Genomic DNA, 18,308 nt, shown 5'->3' with positions numbered 1-18,308 from the left:
GGTGTACAAGATTATGACGGGTTTGGATAGGCTAGACGGGGAAAGGCTGTTCCCACTAATGGATGGTACAAGGACTAGGGGACACAGATTTAAGGTTTTGGGCAAGAGATACAGGGGGGATGTGAGGGAAAACTTTTTTACGCAGCGAGTGGTGAGGACCTGGAACTCGCTGCCGACGGAAGTGGTGGAAGTGGAGACACTCAATGTTTTCAAGGGGAGACTGGATAGGCACTTGAGGGAAATAAACTTGCAGGGCTCCGGGGATAGAGCGGGGGAATGGGACTGACTGCATTGCTCTACAGAGAGCCCGCACGCACTCGATGGGCCGAATGGCCTCCTTCTGTGCCGTTATGACTCGATGATTACCACCAAGCCCTGATACAATGGGAAATCCCCTCGAATCCCACGGATAATGGAGGTCCGGCTGCATAATCGTGCGATGAGCGAGCGTTTCCTATTTAATACTTGTTACATAAACACAAAAACTAAAACATAAAAAGGAAATCACCAATACACAACACACTGGGCAGATAAAAAGAAAAAGCAAAACAAAAATATCAAGGAGGATACAACAAGCAAATGGCATAATTTGCCGGGTTTGGGTACAGTACAAAATAATACAATGCAAATGTGAATGGTAGCTTGTGGTTATCTTATAGAAATCCAGCACTTGGCCACTTCAATTTAAAGGCAAGGGTTCCACAGATCAAGGCGTACGTTGGTAACGGTTACACTGCCTCTGCTCAGCTGCTGCTGAAACCCTCATCCTTGTTCCCTCCGTGGCCTCGCCCCTCCCTATCTCTGTAATCTCCTCCAGCCCCACAACCCCCCTCACAAGAGGGAGGGAGGGAGAGAAGGGGGAGGGAGGGAGGGGGGAGGGAGAGAGGAGGGAGGGAGAGAGAGAGGAGGGAGGGAGAGAGAGAGGAGGGAGAGAGAGAGAGAGGGAGGGAGAGAGAGAGGAGGGAGGGAGGGAGAGAGGAGGGAGAGAGAGAGAGAGGAGGGAGGGGGAGGGAGGGAGAGAGAGAGGAGGGAGGGAGAGAGGAGGGAGGGAGAGAGAGAGAGAGAGGAGGGAGAGAGGAGGGAGGGAGAGAGAGAGGGAGGGAGAGAGAGAGGAGGGGAGAGAGAGAGGAGGGAGGGAGAGAGGAGGGAGGGAGAGAGAGAGAGAGGAGGGAGAGAGGAGGGAGGGAGGGAGAGAGGAGGGAGAGAGAGAGAGAGGAGGGAGGGGGAGGGAGGGAGAGAGAGAGGAGGGAGGGAGGGAGAGAGAGAGAGAGAGAGGAGGGAGAGAGGAGGGAGGGAGAGAGAGAGGGAGGGAGAGAGGAGGGAGAGAGAGAGGAGGGAGAGAGAGGAGGGAGGGAGAGAGGAGGGAGGGAGAGAGAGAGGAGGGAGAGAGGAGGGAGGGAGGGAGAGAGAGAGGAGGGAGGGAGAGAGAGAGGAGAGAGAGAGAGAGAGGAGGGAGAGAGAGAGAGAGAGGAGGGAGAGTGAGGAGGGAGCGAGGGAGGGAGAGGAAGGAGGGAGCTAGAGAGGGAGAGAGGGAGAGAGGAGGGCGAGAGAGGAGGGAGGGAGCGAGGTTCCACACCACCCCAAAGATTAATTTATACCCCATCATCTCCCATGATCCAATATTTGAACCCATTTGTTCATATTTCAAGGGGAAGTTAGATAAATACATGAGGGGGAACAGAATAGAAGGTTAGAACAGTTCCGGTCTCCATATTCTAAAAAGGATATTGAGGCACTGGAGAAGGTGCAAAAAAAAGATTCACACGGATAATACCAGAACTGAGAGGAAGGAATAGAGGGAGATGCTGATAGGGTGAGATGGAGAGGGGTGGGAGGAGGCTGGTGTGGGACACGAAACACCGGCACGGACCAGTTGGACCCTGTAGTAACCTGGGAGGTTATGAGTAACCTGATCCACCAGGTGGTGCTGTGGCAATTGCTCTCCTGAGTTAAGTCTGATCTGTACTGGTTGTACTCTTTGTTTTGGCTGCCTCATGGCAGAAGCTTTTATGTGCAAGTGTTGATTAAACCAGGTTAAGGAGTTAACCGGTGTCCGTCTCCATCTATGGCCACCTCAAGATACCGCAGACCCAATGGCCTGTTTCTGTGCCGTACGTTCCACATAATATTTATTCAGCACTGATGCACATTCTATGAGATTCACCACAGCTCTTTACACACAAACACACACACCAAAACAAATCGGTCACGATTAGCTCAAATCTTTGCAAAGGCAGATGATCTGTTTTCCCATCAATGAACACACACAGGGAAGATTAACCACTCCATGCAACACACAGTTTTAATTGACAGGCTGTAACTACATCTCTTCACGCTGTCTGTGTGTGTTTTTTGTTGGTTGGGGAAATGCAGCCATGCTGAACACTGCCACTAACCGTGAGCTGAGAGCGGAGAAATCACAAACACGAAGCAAGGCAGGATTCGGGAGTCTGCTGTTACTCACCACCAACGGATCTCCCAGACTCAGAGAGTTCCGCAGCACAAACGTCCGCCTCGCTACCTTTCAATGCTTTCTCCTCGGACTTTATGACATGAACCTCCACAGATATTAAAGGTTCTCCGCCCGTTTCCACAGCTTCCACCTCGCCGTCCTCTGGCTCGCCGCCCGCACCCTGTCCATCTTCAGTCTCTTCATCGCTTCCAGGTTTTCCCTCCGTGTCTTCGCCCGTTACCGGCGCAGAGCGGTCCCCTCCCGCTGACGCCGCCACGATTTGCTCCTCAGCGTCTTCTGCTCCCTCAAGCCAGGCCCCTTCTTCCGTGACTCTTTTGTCCTCCCTCTCTTCCTCGTTTATAGTCTTCAGCTCATGGCCGTCCTGCTCGGATTTTCCCGGAGCTGCTCCCGCTTCTTCGGCAGTCGTGGGGCCCACCTCGTCTTCAGCAAGGCCACGCTTTTGCTCCGGCTCTTCATCGGTGACCTTTACCTCCACTCTTCCACCATCAGACTCTTCACTGCTTCTTGGGGAGCAAGATGAACTTCGCAATGATGCTCGTGACCCTCGTCCCTCTGTTGAGGCAAATGTAGAAAAGCATCGGACGTCACCTGCTGTGTTGATACAGACAGTAACTTGCATTCATATAAAAAACGAAAATGCTGGAAACACTCAGCGGGTCCGGCAGCATCTGTGGCGAGAGGAACAGCGTTAACGGTTCAGGTCTGGGACCTTCCGTCAGAACTCTCCATTTCTCTCCCCACAGATGCTGCCTGACCTGCTGAGTGTTTCCAGCATTTTCATTTTTTTATTTCAGATTTCCAGCATCCGCAGTATTTGGCTTTTGCCTTTAACATAGTAAAACATCCCAAGGCGCTTCGCAGGAGCGATTATCAAACAGAGGTGACACCGAGACACATAAAGAGATATTGGGAGAGATGGCCAAAAGCTGGGTCAAAAAGGGAGGTTTTAAGGAGCGTCTTAAAGGAGGAGAGAGAGGTACACAAGACCATAAGAAATAGGAGCAGGAGTCGGCCATTCAGCCACTCGAGCCTGCTCCACCATTCAATAAGATCATGGCTGATCTTCTACCTCATCTCCACTTTCCCGCCCGATCTCCATATCCCTTGATTCCCTTAATATTCAAAAATCTATCAATCTCTCGGTAGAGATGGTGCAGAGGTTTAGGGAGGGAATTCCAGAGCTTAGGGCCCAGGCAACAGAAGGCACGGCCACCAATGGTGGAGCGATTAAAATCAGGAATGGACAAGAGGCCAGATTTGGAGGAGCCCAGAGATTGTAGGTGCTGGAGGAGGTTACAGAGATAGGGAGGGGTGAGACCATGGAGGGATTTGAACACAAGGATGAGAATTTTTTTTAATCGATGCATTGTCGGACCGGGAGTCAATGTAGGTCAGCGAGCACAGGGGTGAGGGGTGAACGGGACTGGGTGTGAGTTAGGACACGGGGCAGTGAGCACAGGGGGTGATGGGTGAACGGGACTTGGTGTGAGTTAGGACACGGGGCAGTGAGCACAGGGGTGAGGGGGTGAACGGGACTTGGTGTGAGTTAGGACATGGGGCAGTGAGCACAGGGGTGATGGGTGAACGGGACTGGGTGTGAGTTAGGACACGGGCAGTGAGCACAGGGGGTGATGGGTGAACGGGACTGGGTGCGAGTTAGGACACGGGGCAGTGAGCACAGGGGGTGATGGGTGAACGGGACTGGGTGTGAGTTAGGACACGGGGCAGTGAGCACAGGGGGTGATGGGTGAACGGGACTGGGTGTGAGTTAGGACACGGGGCAGTGAGTACAGGGGGTGATGGGTGAACGGGACTGGGTGTGAGTTAGGACACGGGGCAGTGAGCACAGGGGGTGATGGGTGAACGGGACTGGGTACGAGTTAGGACACGGGGCAGTGAGCACAGGGGGTGATGGGTGAATGGGACTGGGTGTGAGTTAGGACACGGGGCAGTGAGCACAGGGGGTGATGGGTGAACGGGACTTGGTGTGAGTTAGGACACGGGGCAGTGAGCACAGGGGCGAGGGGTGAATGGGACTTGGTGTGAGTTAGGACACGGGGCAGTGAGCACAGGGAGTGATGGGTGAACGGGACTTGGTGTGAGTTAGGACACGGGGCAGTGAGCACAGGGAGTGATGGGTGAACGGGACTTGGTGTGAGTTAGGACACGGGGCAGTGAGCACAGGGGTGAGGGGTGAACGGGACTGGGTGTGAGTTAGGACACGGGCAGTGAGCACAGGGGGTAATGGGTGAGCGGGACTGGGTGTGAGTTAGGACACGGGGCAGTGAGCACAGGGGGTGAGGGGTGAACGGGACTGGGTGCGAGTTAGGACACGGGGCAGTGAGCACAGGGGGTGATGGGTGAACGGGACTGGGTGTGAGTTAGGACATGGGGCAGTGAGGACAGAGGGTGATGGGTGAACGGGACTTGGTGCGGGTTAGGACACGGGGCAGTGAGCACAGGGGGTGAGGGGTGAACGGGACTGGGTGTGAGTTAGGACACGGGGCAGTGAGCACAGGGGGTGATGGGTGAACGGGACTGGGTGTGAGTTAGGACACGGGGCAGTGAGCACAGGGGTGAGGGGTGAACGGGACTTGGTGTGAGTTAGGACACGGGGCAGTGAGCACAGGGGTGAGAGGTGAACGGGACTTGGTGTGAGTTAGGACACGGGGCAGCAGAGTTTTGGATGAGTTGAGGTTTAGGGAGGGTGGAAGGTGAGAGGCCGGCCAGGAGAGGTTGGAATAGTCGAGTCTGGAGGTGACACAGGCACGGATTGGGTTTCAGTGGTAAATTACATTGAGTTTTCAACACGGGAACAGGGTGTTTGGCCTAACCAGCCCGCGCTGGTGTTTATCCTTCATGTGAACGTTAGCGCAATCGTGGACATCCCTTTACGGTGGGTCAGCCGCGGCTCAGTGGGTAGAACTCTCTCTCTCTCTCTCTCGTCAGAAGGTCGTGGGTTCAAGCTCGGAGTTTGTGCTCGAGTCGCTGGAGCGGGACTCTGAACCCACGACCCCTCTGACCCCATAGACGAGAGAGCTGCCCAATGTCCCACGGGAGGGTCCCTCAGAGCCGGCGGTTCTGACGCTTACGAATAGTGCAAGTGAGGTCGGAAGGGCTGCCGTGGGGTCTGTTCGAGGGCTGCGGAGCACAGACTGCTCCCTCCTCCCTTCCACCTGCTAATTCAAAGCAAATTAAAAAGCAGCCTTTGATCCGAGGCGCAATGCGTTGCCTAGCAACTGAGCTATCCCTGAAGGTGGCAATCAACTATCCCATTGAGCAGCGGCAGATGGTACAGTCTATATAAGATAGTCGGCAGGGCATGCAGTTATTTTGCGGAGAGCTCCCGGATTGGGGCATCGGTTGGTAGATGGAGGGAAGAGGCGAAGTGAAGCGGTGTTTTGGGTTCAACTCTCAGATCACGAGGCTCAAAGCTCCACTGAGGCCTAACTTCCCACGGGCTGTAATTAGGGTTGCCATTCCCCCCAGGACTGCCCTGGTGTCTCCAGGAATTAAGATTAATCCCCAGGAGCAAACACCCAGGGAGCAAGATCACACGAGCATTAAAAATAAATTGTATGTTGTTTCCGTTTTGTTTGAGCAGTTTAATTTATTAGTCATCTGTGCCTGTGTCCGCTCCAGACTCGACTATTCCAACACTCTACTGGCCGCCTCTCACCTTCCACTCTCCCTAAACCTCAACTCATCCAAAACTCTGCTGCCCCGTGTCCTAACTCACACCAAGTCCCGTTCACCCATCACCCCCTGTGCTCTCTGCTACCGTGTCCTAAACTCGCACCCAGTCCCGTTCACCCCTCACCCCTGTGCTCACTGCCCCGTGTCCTAACTCACACCCAGTCCCGTTCACCCCTCACCCCCTGTGCTCACTGCCCCGTGTCCTAACTCACACCAAGTCCCGTTCACCCATCACCCCCTGTGCTCTCTGCTACCGTGTCCTAACTCGCACCCAGTCCCGTTCACCCCTCACCCCTGTGCTCAATGCCCCGTGTCCTAACTCACACCCAGTCCCGTTCACCCCTCACCCCCTGTGCTCACTGCCCCGTGTCCTAACTCACAACCAGTCCCGTTCACCCATCACCCGCTGTGCTCACTGCCCCGTGTCCTAATTCACACCCAGTCCCGTTCACCCATCACCCCCTGTGCTCACTGCCCCGTGTCCTAACTCACACCCAGTCCCGTTCACCCATCACTCCCTGTGCTCACTGCCCCGTGTCCTAACTCACATCCAGTCCCGTTCACCCATCACCCCCTGTGCTCACTGCCCCGTGTCCTAACTCACACCCAATCCCGTTCACCTATCACCCCCTGTGCTCACTGCCCCGTGTCCTAACTCACGCCCAGATCCCGTTCACCCATGACCCCCTGTGCTCACTGCCCCCGTGTCCTAACTCACACCCAGTCCCGTTCACCCATCACCCCCTGTGCTCACTGCCCCGTGTCCTAACTCACACCCAGTCCCGTTCACCCATCACCCCCCGTGCTCACTGCCCCATGTCCTAACTCACACCAAGTCCCATTCACCCATCACCCCCTGTGCTCACTGCCCCATGTCCTAACTCACACCCAGTCCCGTTCACCCTACTCCCCGTGCTCACTGCCCGTGTCCTAACTCACACCCAGTCCCGTTCACTCATCACCCCCTGTGCTCACTGCCCCGTGTCCTAACTCGCACCCAGTCCCGTTCACTCATCACCCCCTGTGCTCACTGCCCCGTGTCCTAACTCACACCAAGTCCCGTTCACCCATCACCCCCTGTGCTCACTGCCCCGTGTCCTAACTCGCACCCAGTCCCGTTCACTCATCACCCCCTGTGCTCACTGCCCCGTGTCCTAACTCGCACCCAGTCCCGTTCACCCATCGCCCCTGTGCTCACTGCCCCGTGTCCTAACTCACACCCACTCCCATTCACCCATCACCCCCTGTGCTCACTGCCCCGTGTCCCAACTCACACCCAGTCCCGTTCACACCATCACCCTCTGTGCTCACTGCCCCGTGTCCTAACTCGCACCCAGTCCCGTTCACCCATCACTCCCTGTGCTCACTGCCCCGTGTCCTAACTCGCACCCATTCCCGTTCACCCATCACCCCCTGTGATCACTGCCCCGTGTCCTAACTCACACCCAGTCCCGTTCACCCATCACCCCATGTGCTCACTGCCCCGTGTCCTAACTCACACCCAGTCCCGTTCACCCATCACCCCCTGTGCTCACTGCCCCGTGTCCTAACTCACACCCAGTCCCGTTCACCCATCACCCCCTGTGCTCACTGCCCCGTGTCCTAACTCGCACCCAGTCCCGTTCACCCATCACCCCCTGTGCTCACTGCCCGTGTCCTAACTCACACCGTCCCGTTCACCCATCGCCCCCTGTGCTCATTGCCCCGTCTCCTAACTCACACCCAGTCCCGTTCACCCATCACCCCGTGCTCACTGCCCCGTGTCCTAACTCACACCCAGTCCCGTTCACCCATCACCCCCTGTGCTCACTGCCCCGTGTCCTAACTCACACCCACTCCCATTCACCCATCACCCCCTGTGCTCACTGCCCCGTGTCCTAACTCACACCCAGTCCCGTTCACCCCTCACCCCCTGTGCTCACTGCCCCGTGTCCTAACTCACACCCAGTCCCGTTCACCCATCACCCCCTGTGCTCACTGCCCCGTGTCCTAACTCACACCCAGTCCCGTTCACCCATCACCTCCTGTGCTCACTGCCCCGTGTCCTAACTCGCACCCAGTCCCGTTCACCCATCACCCTCTGTGCTCACTGCCCCGTGTCCTAACTCACACCCAGTCCAGTTCACCCATCACCCCCTGTGCTCACTGCCCCGTGTCCTAACTCACACCCAGTCCCGTTCACCCATCACTCCCTGTGCTCACTGCCCCGTGTCCTAACTCGCACCCAGTCCCGTTCACCCATCACCCCCTGTGCTCACTGCCCCGTGTCCTAACTCATACCCAGTCCCGTTCACCCATAACCCCCCGTGCTCACTGCCCCGTGTCCTAACTCGCACCCAGTCCCGTTCACCCATCACCCCCTGTGCTCACTGCCCCGTGTCCTAACTCGCACCCAGTCCCGTTCACCCATCGCCCCCTGTGCTCACTGCCCCGTGTCCTAACTCACACCCAGTCCCGTTCACCCATCACCCCCTGTGCTCACTGCCCCGTGTCCTAACTCACACCCAGTCCCGTTCGCCCATCACCCCCTGTGCTCACTGCCCCGTGTCCTAACTCACACCCAGTCCCGTTCACCCATCGCCCCCTGTGCTCACTGCCCCGTGTCCTAACTCACACCCAGTCCCGTTCACCCATCACCCCGTGCTCACTGCCCCGTGTCCTAACTCACACCCAGTCCCGTTCACCCATCACCCCCTGTGCTCACTGCCCCGTGTCCTAACTCATACCCAGTCCCGTTCACCCATAACCCCCCGTGCTCACTGCCCCGTGTCCTAACTCGCACCCAGTCCCGTTCACCCATCACCCCCTGTGCTCACTGCCCCGTGTCCTAACTCACACCCAGTCCCGTTCACCCATCACCACCTGTGCTCACTGCCCCGTGTCCCAACTCACACCAAGTCCCGTTCACCCCTCACCCCCTGTGCTCACTGCCCCCGTGTCCTAACTCGCACCCAGTCCCGTTCACCCATCGCCCCCTGTGCTCACTGCCCCGTGTCCTAACTCACACCCAGTCCCGTTCACCCATCACCCCCTGTGCTCACTGCCCCGTGTCCTAACTCACACCCAGTCCCGTTCGCCCATCACCCCCTGTGCTCACTGCCCCGTGTCCTAACTCACACCCAGTCCCGTTCACCCATCGCCCCCTGTGCTCACTGCCCCGTGTCCTAACTCACACCCAGTCCCGTTCACCCATCACCCCCTGTGCTCACTGCCCTGTGTCCTAACTCACACCCAGTCCCGTTCACCCATCACCCTCTGTGCTCACTGCCCCGTGTCCTAACTCACACCAAGTCCCGTTCACCCCTCACCCCCTGTGCTCACTGCCCCGTGTCCTAACTCGCACCAAGTCCCGTTCACCCCTCACCCCCTGTGCTCACTGCCCCGTGTCCTAACTCACACCAAGTCCCGTTCACCCATCACCCACTGTGCTCACTGCCCCGTGTCCTAACTCACACCCAGTCCCGTTCACCCCTCACCCCCTGTGCTCACTGCCCCGTGTCCTAACTCACACCCAGTCCCGTTCACCCATCACCCCCTGTGCTCACTGCCCCGTGTCCTAACTCACACCCAGTCCCGTTCACCCATCACCCGCACTGCCCCGTGTCCTAACTCACACCCAGTCCCGTTCACCCCCTCACCCCCTGTGCTCACTGCCCCGTGTCCTAACTCACCCAGTCCCGTTCACCCATCACCCCCTGTGCTCACTGCCCCGTGTCCTAACTCACACCCAGTCCCGTTCGCCCATCACCCCCTGTGCTCACTGCCCCGTGTCCCAACTCACACCCAGTCCCGTTCACCCATCACCCCGTGCTCACTGCCCCGTCTCCTAACTCACACCAAGTCCCGTTCACCCATCACCCCCTGTGCTCACTGCCCCGTGTCCTAACTCACACCCAGTCCCGTTCACCCATCACCCCCTGTGCTCACTGCCCCGTGTTCTAACTCACACCCAGTCTCGTTCACCCATCACCCCCTGTGCTCACAGCCCCGTGTCCTAACTCACACCCAGTCCCGTTCACCCATCGCCCCCTGTGCTCGCTGCCCCTTGTCCTAACTCACACCCAGTCCCGTTCACCCATCACCCCTGTGCTCACTGCCCCGTGTCCTAACTCACACCCAGTCCCGTTCACCCATCACCCCCTGTGCTCACTGCCCCGTGTCCTAACTCACACCCAGTCCCGTTCACCCATCACCCCCTGTGCTCACTGCCCCGTGTCCTAACTCACACCCAGTCCCGTTCACCCCTCACCCCTGTGCTCACTGCCCCGTGTCCTAACTCACACCCAGTCCCGTTCACACCATCACCCCCTGTGCTCACTGCCCCGTGTCCTAACTCGCACCCAGTCCCGTTCACCCATCACCCCCTGTGCTCACTGCCCCGTGTCCTAACTCACACCCAGTCCCGTTCACCACCCTCACCCCTGTGCTCACTGCCCCATGTCCTAACTCGCACCCAGTCCCGTTCACCCATCACCCCCTGTGCTCACTGCCCCGTGTCCTAACTCACACCAAGTCCCGTTCACCCATCACCCCCTGTGCCCACTGCCCCGTGTCCTAACTCACACCCAGTCCCGTTCACCCATCACCCCCTGTGCTCACTGCCCCGTGTCCTAACTCACACCAAGTCCCGTTCACCCCTCACCCCCTGTGCTCACTGCCCCGTGTCCTAACTCACACCCAGTCCCGTTCACCCCTCACCCCCTGTGCTCACTGCCCCGTGTCCTAACTCACACCCAGTCCCGTTCACCCATCACCCCCTGTGCTCACTGCCCCGTGTCCTAACTCGCACCCAGTCCCGTTCACCCATCACCCCCTGTGCTCACTGCCCCGTGTCCTAACTCACACCCAGTCCCGTTCACCCCTCACCCCTGTGCTCACTGCCTCGTGTCCTAACTCACACCCAGTCCCGTTCACCCATCACCCCCTGTGCTCACTGCCCCGTGTCCCAACTCGCACCAAGTCCCGTTCACCCATCACCCCCTGTGCTCACTGCCCCGTGTCCTAACTCACACCCAGTCCCGTTCACTCCATCACCCCCTGTGCTCACTGCCCCGTGTCCTAACTCGCACCCAGTCCCGTTCACCCATCACCCCCTGTGCTCACTGCCCCGTGTCCCAACTCACACCAAGTCCCGTTCACCCATCACCCCTGTGCTCACTGCCCCGTGTCCTAACTCACACCCAGTCCCGTTCACACCCATCACCCCTGTGCTCACTGCCCCGTGTCCTAACTCACACCCAGTCCCGTTCACCCATCACCCCCTGTGCTCACTGCCCCGTGTCCTAACTCACACCCAGTCCCGTTCACCCATCACCCCCTGTGCTCACTGCCCCGTGTCCTAACTCACACCCAGTCCCGTTCACCCATCACCCCCTGTGCTCACTGCCCCGTGTCCCAACTCGCACCAAGTCCCGTTCACCCATCACCCCCCTGTGCTCACTGCCCCGTGTCCCAACTCACACCAAGTCCCGTTCGCCCATCACCCCCTGTGCTCACTGCCCCGTGTCCTAACTCACACCAAGTCCCGTTCGCCCCTCACCCCCTGTGCTCACTGCCCCGTGTCCTAACTCACACCCAGTCCCGTTCACCCATCACCCCCCTGTGCTCACTGCCCCGTGTCCTAACTCACACCCAGTCCCGTTCACCCATCACCCCCTGTGCTCACTGCCCCGTGTCCTAACCCACACCCAGTCCCGTTCACCCATCACCCCCTGTGCTCACTGCCCCGTGTCCTAACTCACACCCAGTCCCGTTCACCCATCACCCCCTGTGCTCACTGCCCCGTGTCCTAACTCACACCAAGTCCCGTTCACCCATCACCCCCTGTGCTCACTGCCCCGTGTCCTAACTCACATCCAGTCCCGTTCACCCATCACCCCCTGTGCTCACTGCCCCGTGTCCTAACTCACACCAAGTCCCGTTCACCCCCTCACCCCTGTGCTCACTGCCCCCGTGTCCTAACTCACACCCAGTCCCGTTCACCCATCACCCCCTGTGCTCACTGCCCCGTGTCCTAACTCACACCCAGTCCCGTTCACCCATCACCCCCTGTGCTCACTGCCCCGTGTCCCAACTCACACCAAGTCCCGTTCACCCCTCACCCCCTGTGCTCACTGCCCCGTGTCCTAACTCGCACCCAGTCCCGTTCACCCATCACCCCCTGTGCTCACTGCCCCCGTGTCCTAACTCACACCCAGTCCCGTTCACCCATCACCCCCTGTGCTCACTGCCCCGTGTCCTAACTCACACCCAGTCCCGTTCACCCATCACCCCCTGTGCTCACTGCCCCGTGTCCTAACTCACACCCAGTCCCGTTCACCCATCACCCCCTGTGCTCACTGCCCCGTGTCCTAACTCACACCAAGTCCCGTTCACCCATCACCCCCTGTGCTCACTGCCCCGTGTCCTAACTCACACCCAGTCCCATTCACCCCTCACCCCCTGTGCTCACTGCCCCATGTCCTAACTCGCACCCAGTCCCGTTCACCCATCACCCCCTGTGCTCACTGCCCCGTGTCCTAACTCACACCCAGTCCCATTCACCCATCACCCCCTGTGCTCACTGCCCCGTGTCCTAACTCACACCCAGTCCCATTCACCCATCACCCCCTGTGCTCACTGCCCCGTGTCCTAACTCACACCCAGTCCCATTCACCCATCACCCCCTGTGCTCACTGCCCCGTGTCCTAACTCACACCCAGTCCCGTTCACCCATCACCCCCTGTGCTCACTGCCCCGTGTCCTAACTCACACCCAGTCCCGTTCACCCATCACCCCCTGTGCTCACTGCCCCGTGTCCTAACTCACACCCAGTCCCGTTCACCCATCACCCCCTGTGCTCACTGCCCCGTGTCCTAACTCACACCCAGTCCCGTTCACCCATCACCCCCTGTGCTCACTGCCCCGTGTCCTAACTCACACCCAGTCCCGTTCACCCATCACCCCTGTGCTCACTGCCCCGTGTCCTAACTCACACCAAGTCCCGTTCACCCATCACCCCGGTGCTCACTGCCCCGTGTCCTAACTCACACCCAGTCCCGTTCACCCATCACCCCCCGTGCTCACTGCCCCGTGTCCTAACTCACACCCAGTCCCGTTCACCCATCACCCCAGTGCTCACTGCCCCGTGTCCTAACTCACACCCAGTCCCGTTCACCCATCACCCCCTGTGCTCACTGCCCCGTGTCCTAACTCACACCCAGTCCCGTTCACCCATCACCCCCTGTGCTCACTGCCCCGTGTCCTAACTCACACCAAGTCCCGTTCACCCCTCACCCGTGCTCAGTGCCCCGTGTCCCAACTCACACCAAGTCCCGTTCACCCCTCACCCCCTGTGCTCACTGCCCCGTGTCCTAACTCACACCCAGTCCCGTTCACCCATCACCCCCTGTGCTCACTGCCCCGTGTCCTAACTCACACCCAGTCCCGTTCACCCATCACCCCCTGTGCTCACTGCCCCGTGTCCTAACTCACACCAAGTCCCGTTCACCCATCACCCCCTGTGCTCACTGCCCCGTGTCCTAACTCACACCAAGTCCCGTTCACCCATCACTCCCTGTGCTCACTGCCCCGTGTCCTAATTCACACCAAGTCCCGTTCACCCATCACCCCCTGTGCTCACTGCCCCGTGTCCTAACTCACACCCAGTCCCGTTCACCCATCACCCCCTGTGCTCACTGCCCCGTGTCCTGACTCGCACCAAGTCCCGTTCACCCATCACCCCCTGTGCTCACTGCCCCGTGTCCTAACTCACACCCAGTCCCGTTCACCCCTCACCCGTGCTCAGTGCCCCGTGTCCTAACTCACACCCAGTCCCATTCACCCATCACCCCCTGTGCTCACTGCCCCGTGTCCTAACTCACACCCAGTCCCGTTCACCCATCACCCCCTGTGCTCACTGCCCCGTGTCCTAACTCACACCCAGTCCCGTTCACCCATCACCCCCTGTGCTCACTGCCCCGTGTCCCAACTCACACCAAGTCCCGTTCACCCATCACCCCCTGTGCTCACTGCCCCCGTGTCCTAACTCACACCCAGTCCCGTTCACCCATCACCCCCTGTGCTCACTGCCCCGTGTCCTAACTCACACCCAGTCCCGTTCGCCCATCGCCCCCTGTGCTCACTGCCCCGTGTCCTAACTCACACCAAGTCCCGTTCACCCATCACCCCCTGTGCTCACTACCCCGTGTCCTAACTCACACCAAGTCCCGTTCACCCCTCACCCCCTGTGCTCACTGCCCCGTGTCCTAACTCACACCAAGTCCCGTTCACCCATCGCCCCCTGTGCTCACTGCCCCGTGTCCTAACTCACACCAAGTCCCGTTCACCCATCACCCCCTGTGCTCACTGCCCCGTGTCCTAACTCACACCCAGTCCCGTTCACCCATCAACCCCTGTGCTCACTGCCCCGTGTCCTAACTCACACCAAGTCCCGTTCACCCATCACCCCCTGTGCTCACTACCCCGTGTCCTAACTCACACCCAGTCCCGTTCACCCATCACCCCCTGTGCTCACTGCCCCGTGTCCTAACTCACACCCAGTCCCGTTCACCCATCACCCCCTGTGCTCACTGCCCCGTGTCCCAACTCACACCAAGTCCCGTTCACCCGTGCTCACTGCCCCGTGTCCTAACTCACACCAAGTCCCGTTCACCCCTCACCCCTGTGCTCACTGCCCCGTGTCCTACCTCACACCCAGTCCCGTTCACCCATCACCCCCTGTGCTCACTGCCTCGTGTCCCAACTCACACCAAGTCCCGTTCACCCCTCACCCCTGTGCTCACTGCCCCGTGTCCTAACTCACACCCAGTCCCGTTCACCCATCACCCCCTGTGCTCACTGCCCCGTGTCCTAACTCACACCCAGTCCCGTTCACCCATCACCCCCTGCTCACTGCCCCGTGTCCTAACTCACACCCAGTCCCGTTCACCCATCACCCCCTGTGCTCACTGCCCCGTGTCCTAACTCACACCCAGTCCCGTTCACCCATCACCCCCTGTGCTCACTGCCCCGTGTCCTAACTCACACCCAGTCCCGTTCACCCATCACCCCCTGTGCTCACTGCCCCGTGTCCTAACTCACACCCAGTCCCGTTCACCCATCACCCCCTCTGCTCACTGCCCCGTGTCCTAACTCACACCAAGTCCCGTTCACCCATCACCCCCTGTACTCACTGCCCCGTGTCCTAACTCACACCCAGTCCCGTTCACCCATCACCCCCTGTGCTCACTGCCCCGTGTCCTAACTCACACCTAGTCCCGTTCACCCGTCACCCCCTGTGCTCACTGCCCCGTGTCCTAACTCGCACCAAGTCCCGTTCACCCATCACCCCCTGTGCTCACTGCCCCGTGTCCTAACTCACACCCAGTCCCGTTCACCCATCACCCCCTGTGCTCACTGCCCCGTGTCCTAACTCACACCCAGTCCCGTTCACCCATCACCCCCGTGCTCACTGCCCCGTGTCCTAACTCACACCAAGTCCCGTTCACCCATCACCCCCTGTGCTCACTGCCCCGTGTCCTAACTCACACCCAGTCCCGTTCACCCATCACCCCGTGCTCACTGCCCAGTGTATAACTCACACCCAGTCCCGTTCACCCACCACCCCTGTGCTCACTGCCCCGTGTCCTAACTCGCACCAAGTCCCGTTCACCCATCACCCCCTGTGCTCACTGCCCCGTGTCCTAACTCACACCCAGTCCCGTTCACCCACCACCCCTGTGCTCACTGCCCCGTGTCCTAACTCGCACCAAGTCCCGTTCACCCATCACCCCCTGTGCTCACTGCCCCGTGTCCTAACTCGCACCAAGTCCCGTTCACCCATCACCCCCTGTGCTCACTGCCCCGTGTCCTAACTCACACCCAGTCCCGTTCACCCATCACCCCCTGTGCTCACTGCCCTGTGTCCTAACTCACACCCAGTCCCGTTCACCCATCACCCCCTGTGCTCACTGCCCCGTGTCCTAACTCACACCCAGTCCCGTTCACCCATCACCCCCTCTGCTCACTGCCCCGTGTCCTAACTCACACCAAGTCCCGTTCACCCATCACCCCCTGTACTCACTGCCCCGTGTCCTAACTCACACCCAGTCCCGTTCACCCATCACCCCCTGTGCTCACTGCCCCGTGTCCTAACTCACACCTAGTTCCGTTCACCCATCACCCCCTGTGCTCACTGCCCCGTGTCCTAACTCGCACCAAGTCCCGTTCACCCATCACCCCCTGTGCTCACTGCCCCGTGTCCTAACTCACACCCAGTCCCGTTCACCCATCACCCCCTGTGCTCACTGCCCCGTGTCCTAACTCACACCCAGTCCCGTTCACCCATCACCCCCTGTGCTCACTGCCCCGTGTCCTAACTCACACCAAGTCCCGTTCACCCATCACCCCCTGTGCTCACTGCCCCGTGTCCTAACTCACACCCAGTCCCGTTCACCCATCACCCCCTGTGCTCACTGCCCCGTGTCCTAACTCGCTCCAAGTCCCGTTCACCCATCACCCCCTGTGCTCACTGCCCCGTGTCCTAACTCACACCCAGTCCCGTTCACCCATCACCCCCTGTGCTCACTGCCCCGTGTCCTAACTCACACCCAGTCCTGTTCACCCATCACCGCCTGTGCTCACTGCCCCGTGTCCTAACTCACACCCAGTCCCGTTCACCCATCACCCCCTGTGCTTGCTGCCCCGTGTCCTAACTCGCACCAAGTCCCGTTCACCCATCACCCCCTGTGCTCACTGCCCCGTGTCCTAACTCACACCCAGTCCCATTCACCCATCACCCCCTGTGCTCACTGCCCCGTGTCCTAACTCACACCAAGTCCCGTTCACCCATCACCCACTGTGCTCACTGCCCCGTGTCCTAACTCACACCCAGTCCCGTTCACCCATCACCCCCTGTGCTCACTGCCCCGTGTCCTAACTCACACCCAGTCCCATTCACCCATAACCCCCCGTGCTCACTGCCCCGTGTCCTAACTCACACCAAGTCCCGTTCACCCATCACCCCCTGTGCTCACTGCCCCGTGTCCTAACTCACACCCAGTCCCGTTCACCCATCACCCCCTGTGCTCACTGCCCCGTGTCCTAACTCACACCCAGTCCCATTCACCCATCTTCCCCTGTGCTCACTGCCCCGTGTCCTAACTCACACCAAGTCCCGTTCACCCATCACCCCCTGTGCTCACTGCCCCGTGTCCTAACTCACACCCAGTCCCATTCACCCATCACCCCTGTGCTCACTGCCCCGTGTCCTAACTCACACCCAGTCCCGTTCACCCCTCACCCCCTGTGCTCACTGCCCCGTGTCCTAACTCACACCCAGTCCCGTTCACCCATCACCCCCTGTGCTCACTGCCCCGTGTCCTAACTCACACCCAGTCCCGTTCACCCATCACCCCCTGTGCTCACTGCCCCGTGTCCTAACTCACACCCAGTATCGTTCACCCCTCACCCCTGTGCTCGCTGACCTACATTGGCTGCCGGTCCAGCAACGCCTCGATTCCAGGCCCAGGCAGCTGAAGGCACAGCCGCCGATGGTGGAGCGAAGGGAGTGGGGGATGGACAAGAGGCCAGAGGTGGAGGAGCGCAGAGATCTTGGAGGGTTGTCGGGAGGTTGGAGTAGGTTACAGGGATAGGGAGGGGCGAGGCCACGGAGGGATTTGAACGCGGGGATGAGAATTTTAACAACGTGGGTTAGTTTTCACCTTCACCCCTCGGAGGTTCCCCGGTGGAGCGGAACGCTCAGCCCTCGTCGATCCCGTCCGAAAATGGGCCATGTTCTTTAACTCGGAGGTGATCGTCTCCGGCAGGTGACAACCCGAACAGTACAGGAAAAGGTGCCCCAGTATTGCAAAAACACACCTGGCTCACCATCGCTCTCGCATTCACTGTCAGAGGAACTGCTGCTGTCCTCCTCGCTCGTCGATCCCTCCTCCTCCTCCTCCCGCACCACCGACTGCTCGCTCCGCTTCTCACCGTCCGAGCTCAGTCTCTCGTCCCTTCCCTCGTCCTTTTGTTCCGCCTCCTCACTTGGCTTCTCTTCCTCCTCTTCAAAATCGTCGTCGTACTCTGATAAACGGATTGAGATTTACAATCAGGAGTTTTGTGATGGAAGTTCGGCGCCAAAATATTTCAACACACA

At 59.3% G+C, this 18,308-nt stretch overlaps 1 protein-coding gene across 1 annotated transcript in view; it reads right to left on the bottom strand.

Moving 5' to 3' along the window:
* Nucleotides 1-432: 432 nt before the first annotated feature.
* The window catches only part of erich3 (glutamate-rich 3), a 114,087-nt gene continuing 96,211 nt past the window's right edge, over nucleotides 433-18,308 (bottom strand). Inside the window, exons 11-12 of the mRNA XM_085978364.1 lie at nucleotides 18,029-18,235; nucleotides 433-3,025 (exon numbers count right to left, since the gene is read on the bottom strand). Of these exons, the coding sequence (XP_085834490.1) occupies nucleotides 2,457-3,025; nucleotides 18,029-18,235 (776 nt within the window). The 3' untranslated portion in view covers nucleotides 433-2,456. The remainder of the gene's footprint in view (nucleotides 3,026-18,028; nucleotides 18,236-18,308) is intronic.

This window comes from Somniosus microcephalus, chromosome 3, assembly GCF_052327205.1.
Source record: "Somniosus microcephalus isolate GS21.2 chromosome 3, FLI_Smic_1.0, whole genome shotgun sequence".
In the NCBI taxonomy this organism is placed as follows: domain Eukaryota; kingdom Metazoa; phylum Chordata; class Chondrichthyes; order Squaliformes; family Somniosidae; genus Somniosus; species Somniosus microcephalus.
Note: the sequence above shows the minus strand (reverse complement) of the source record. Positions and strands in the feature narration are given on the sequence as shown.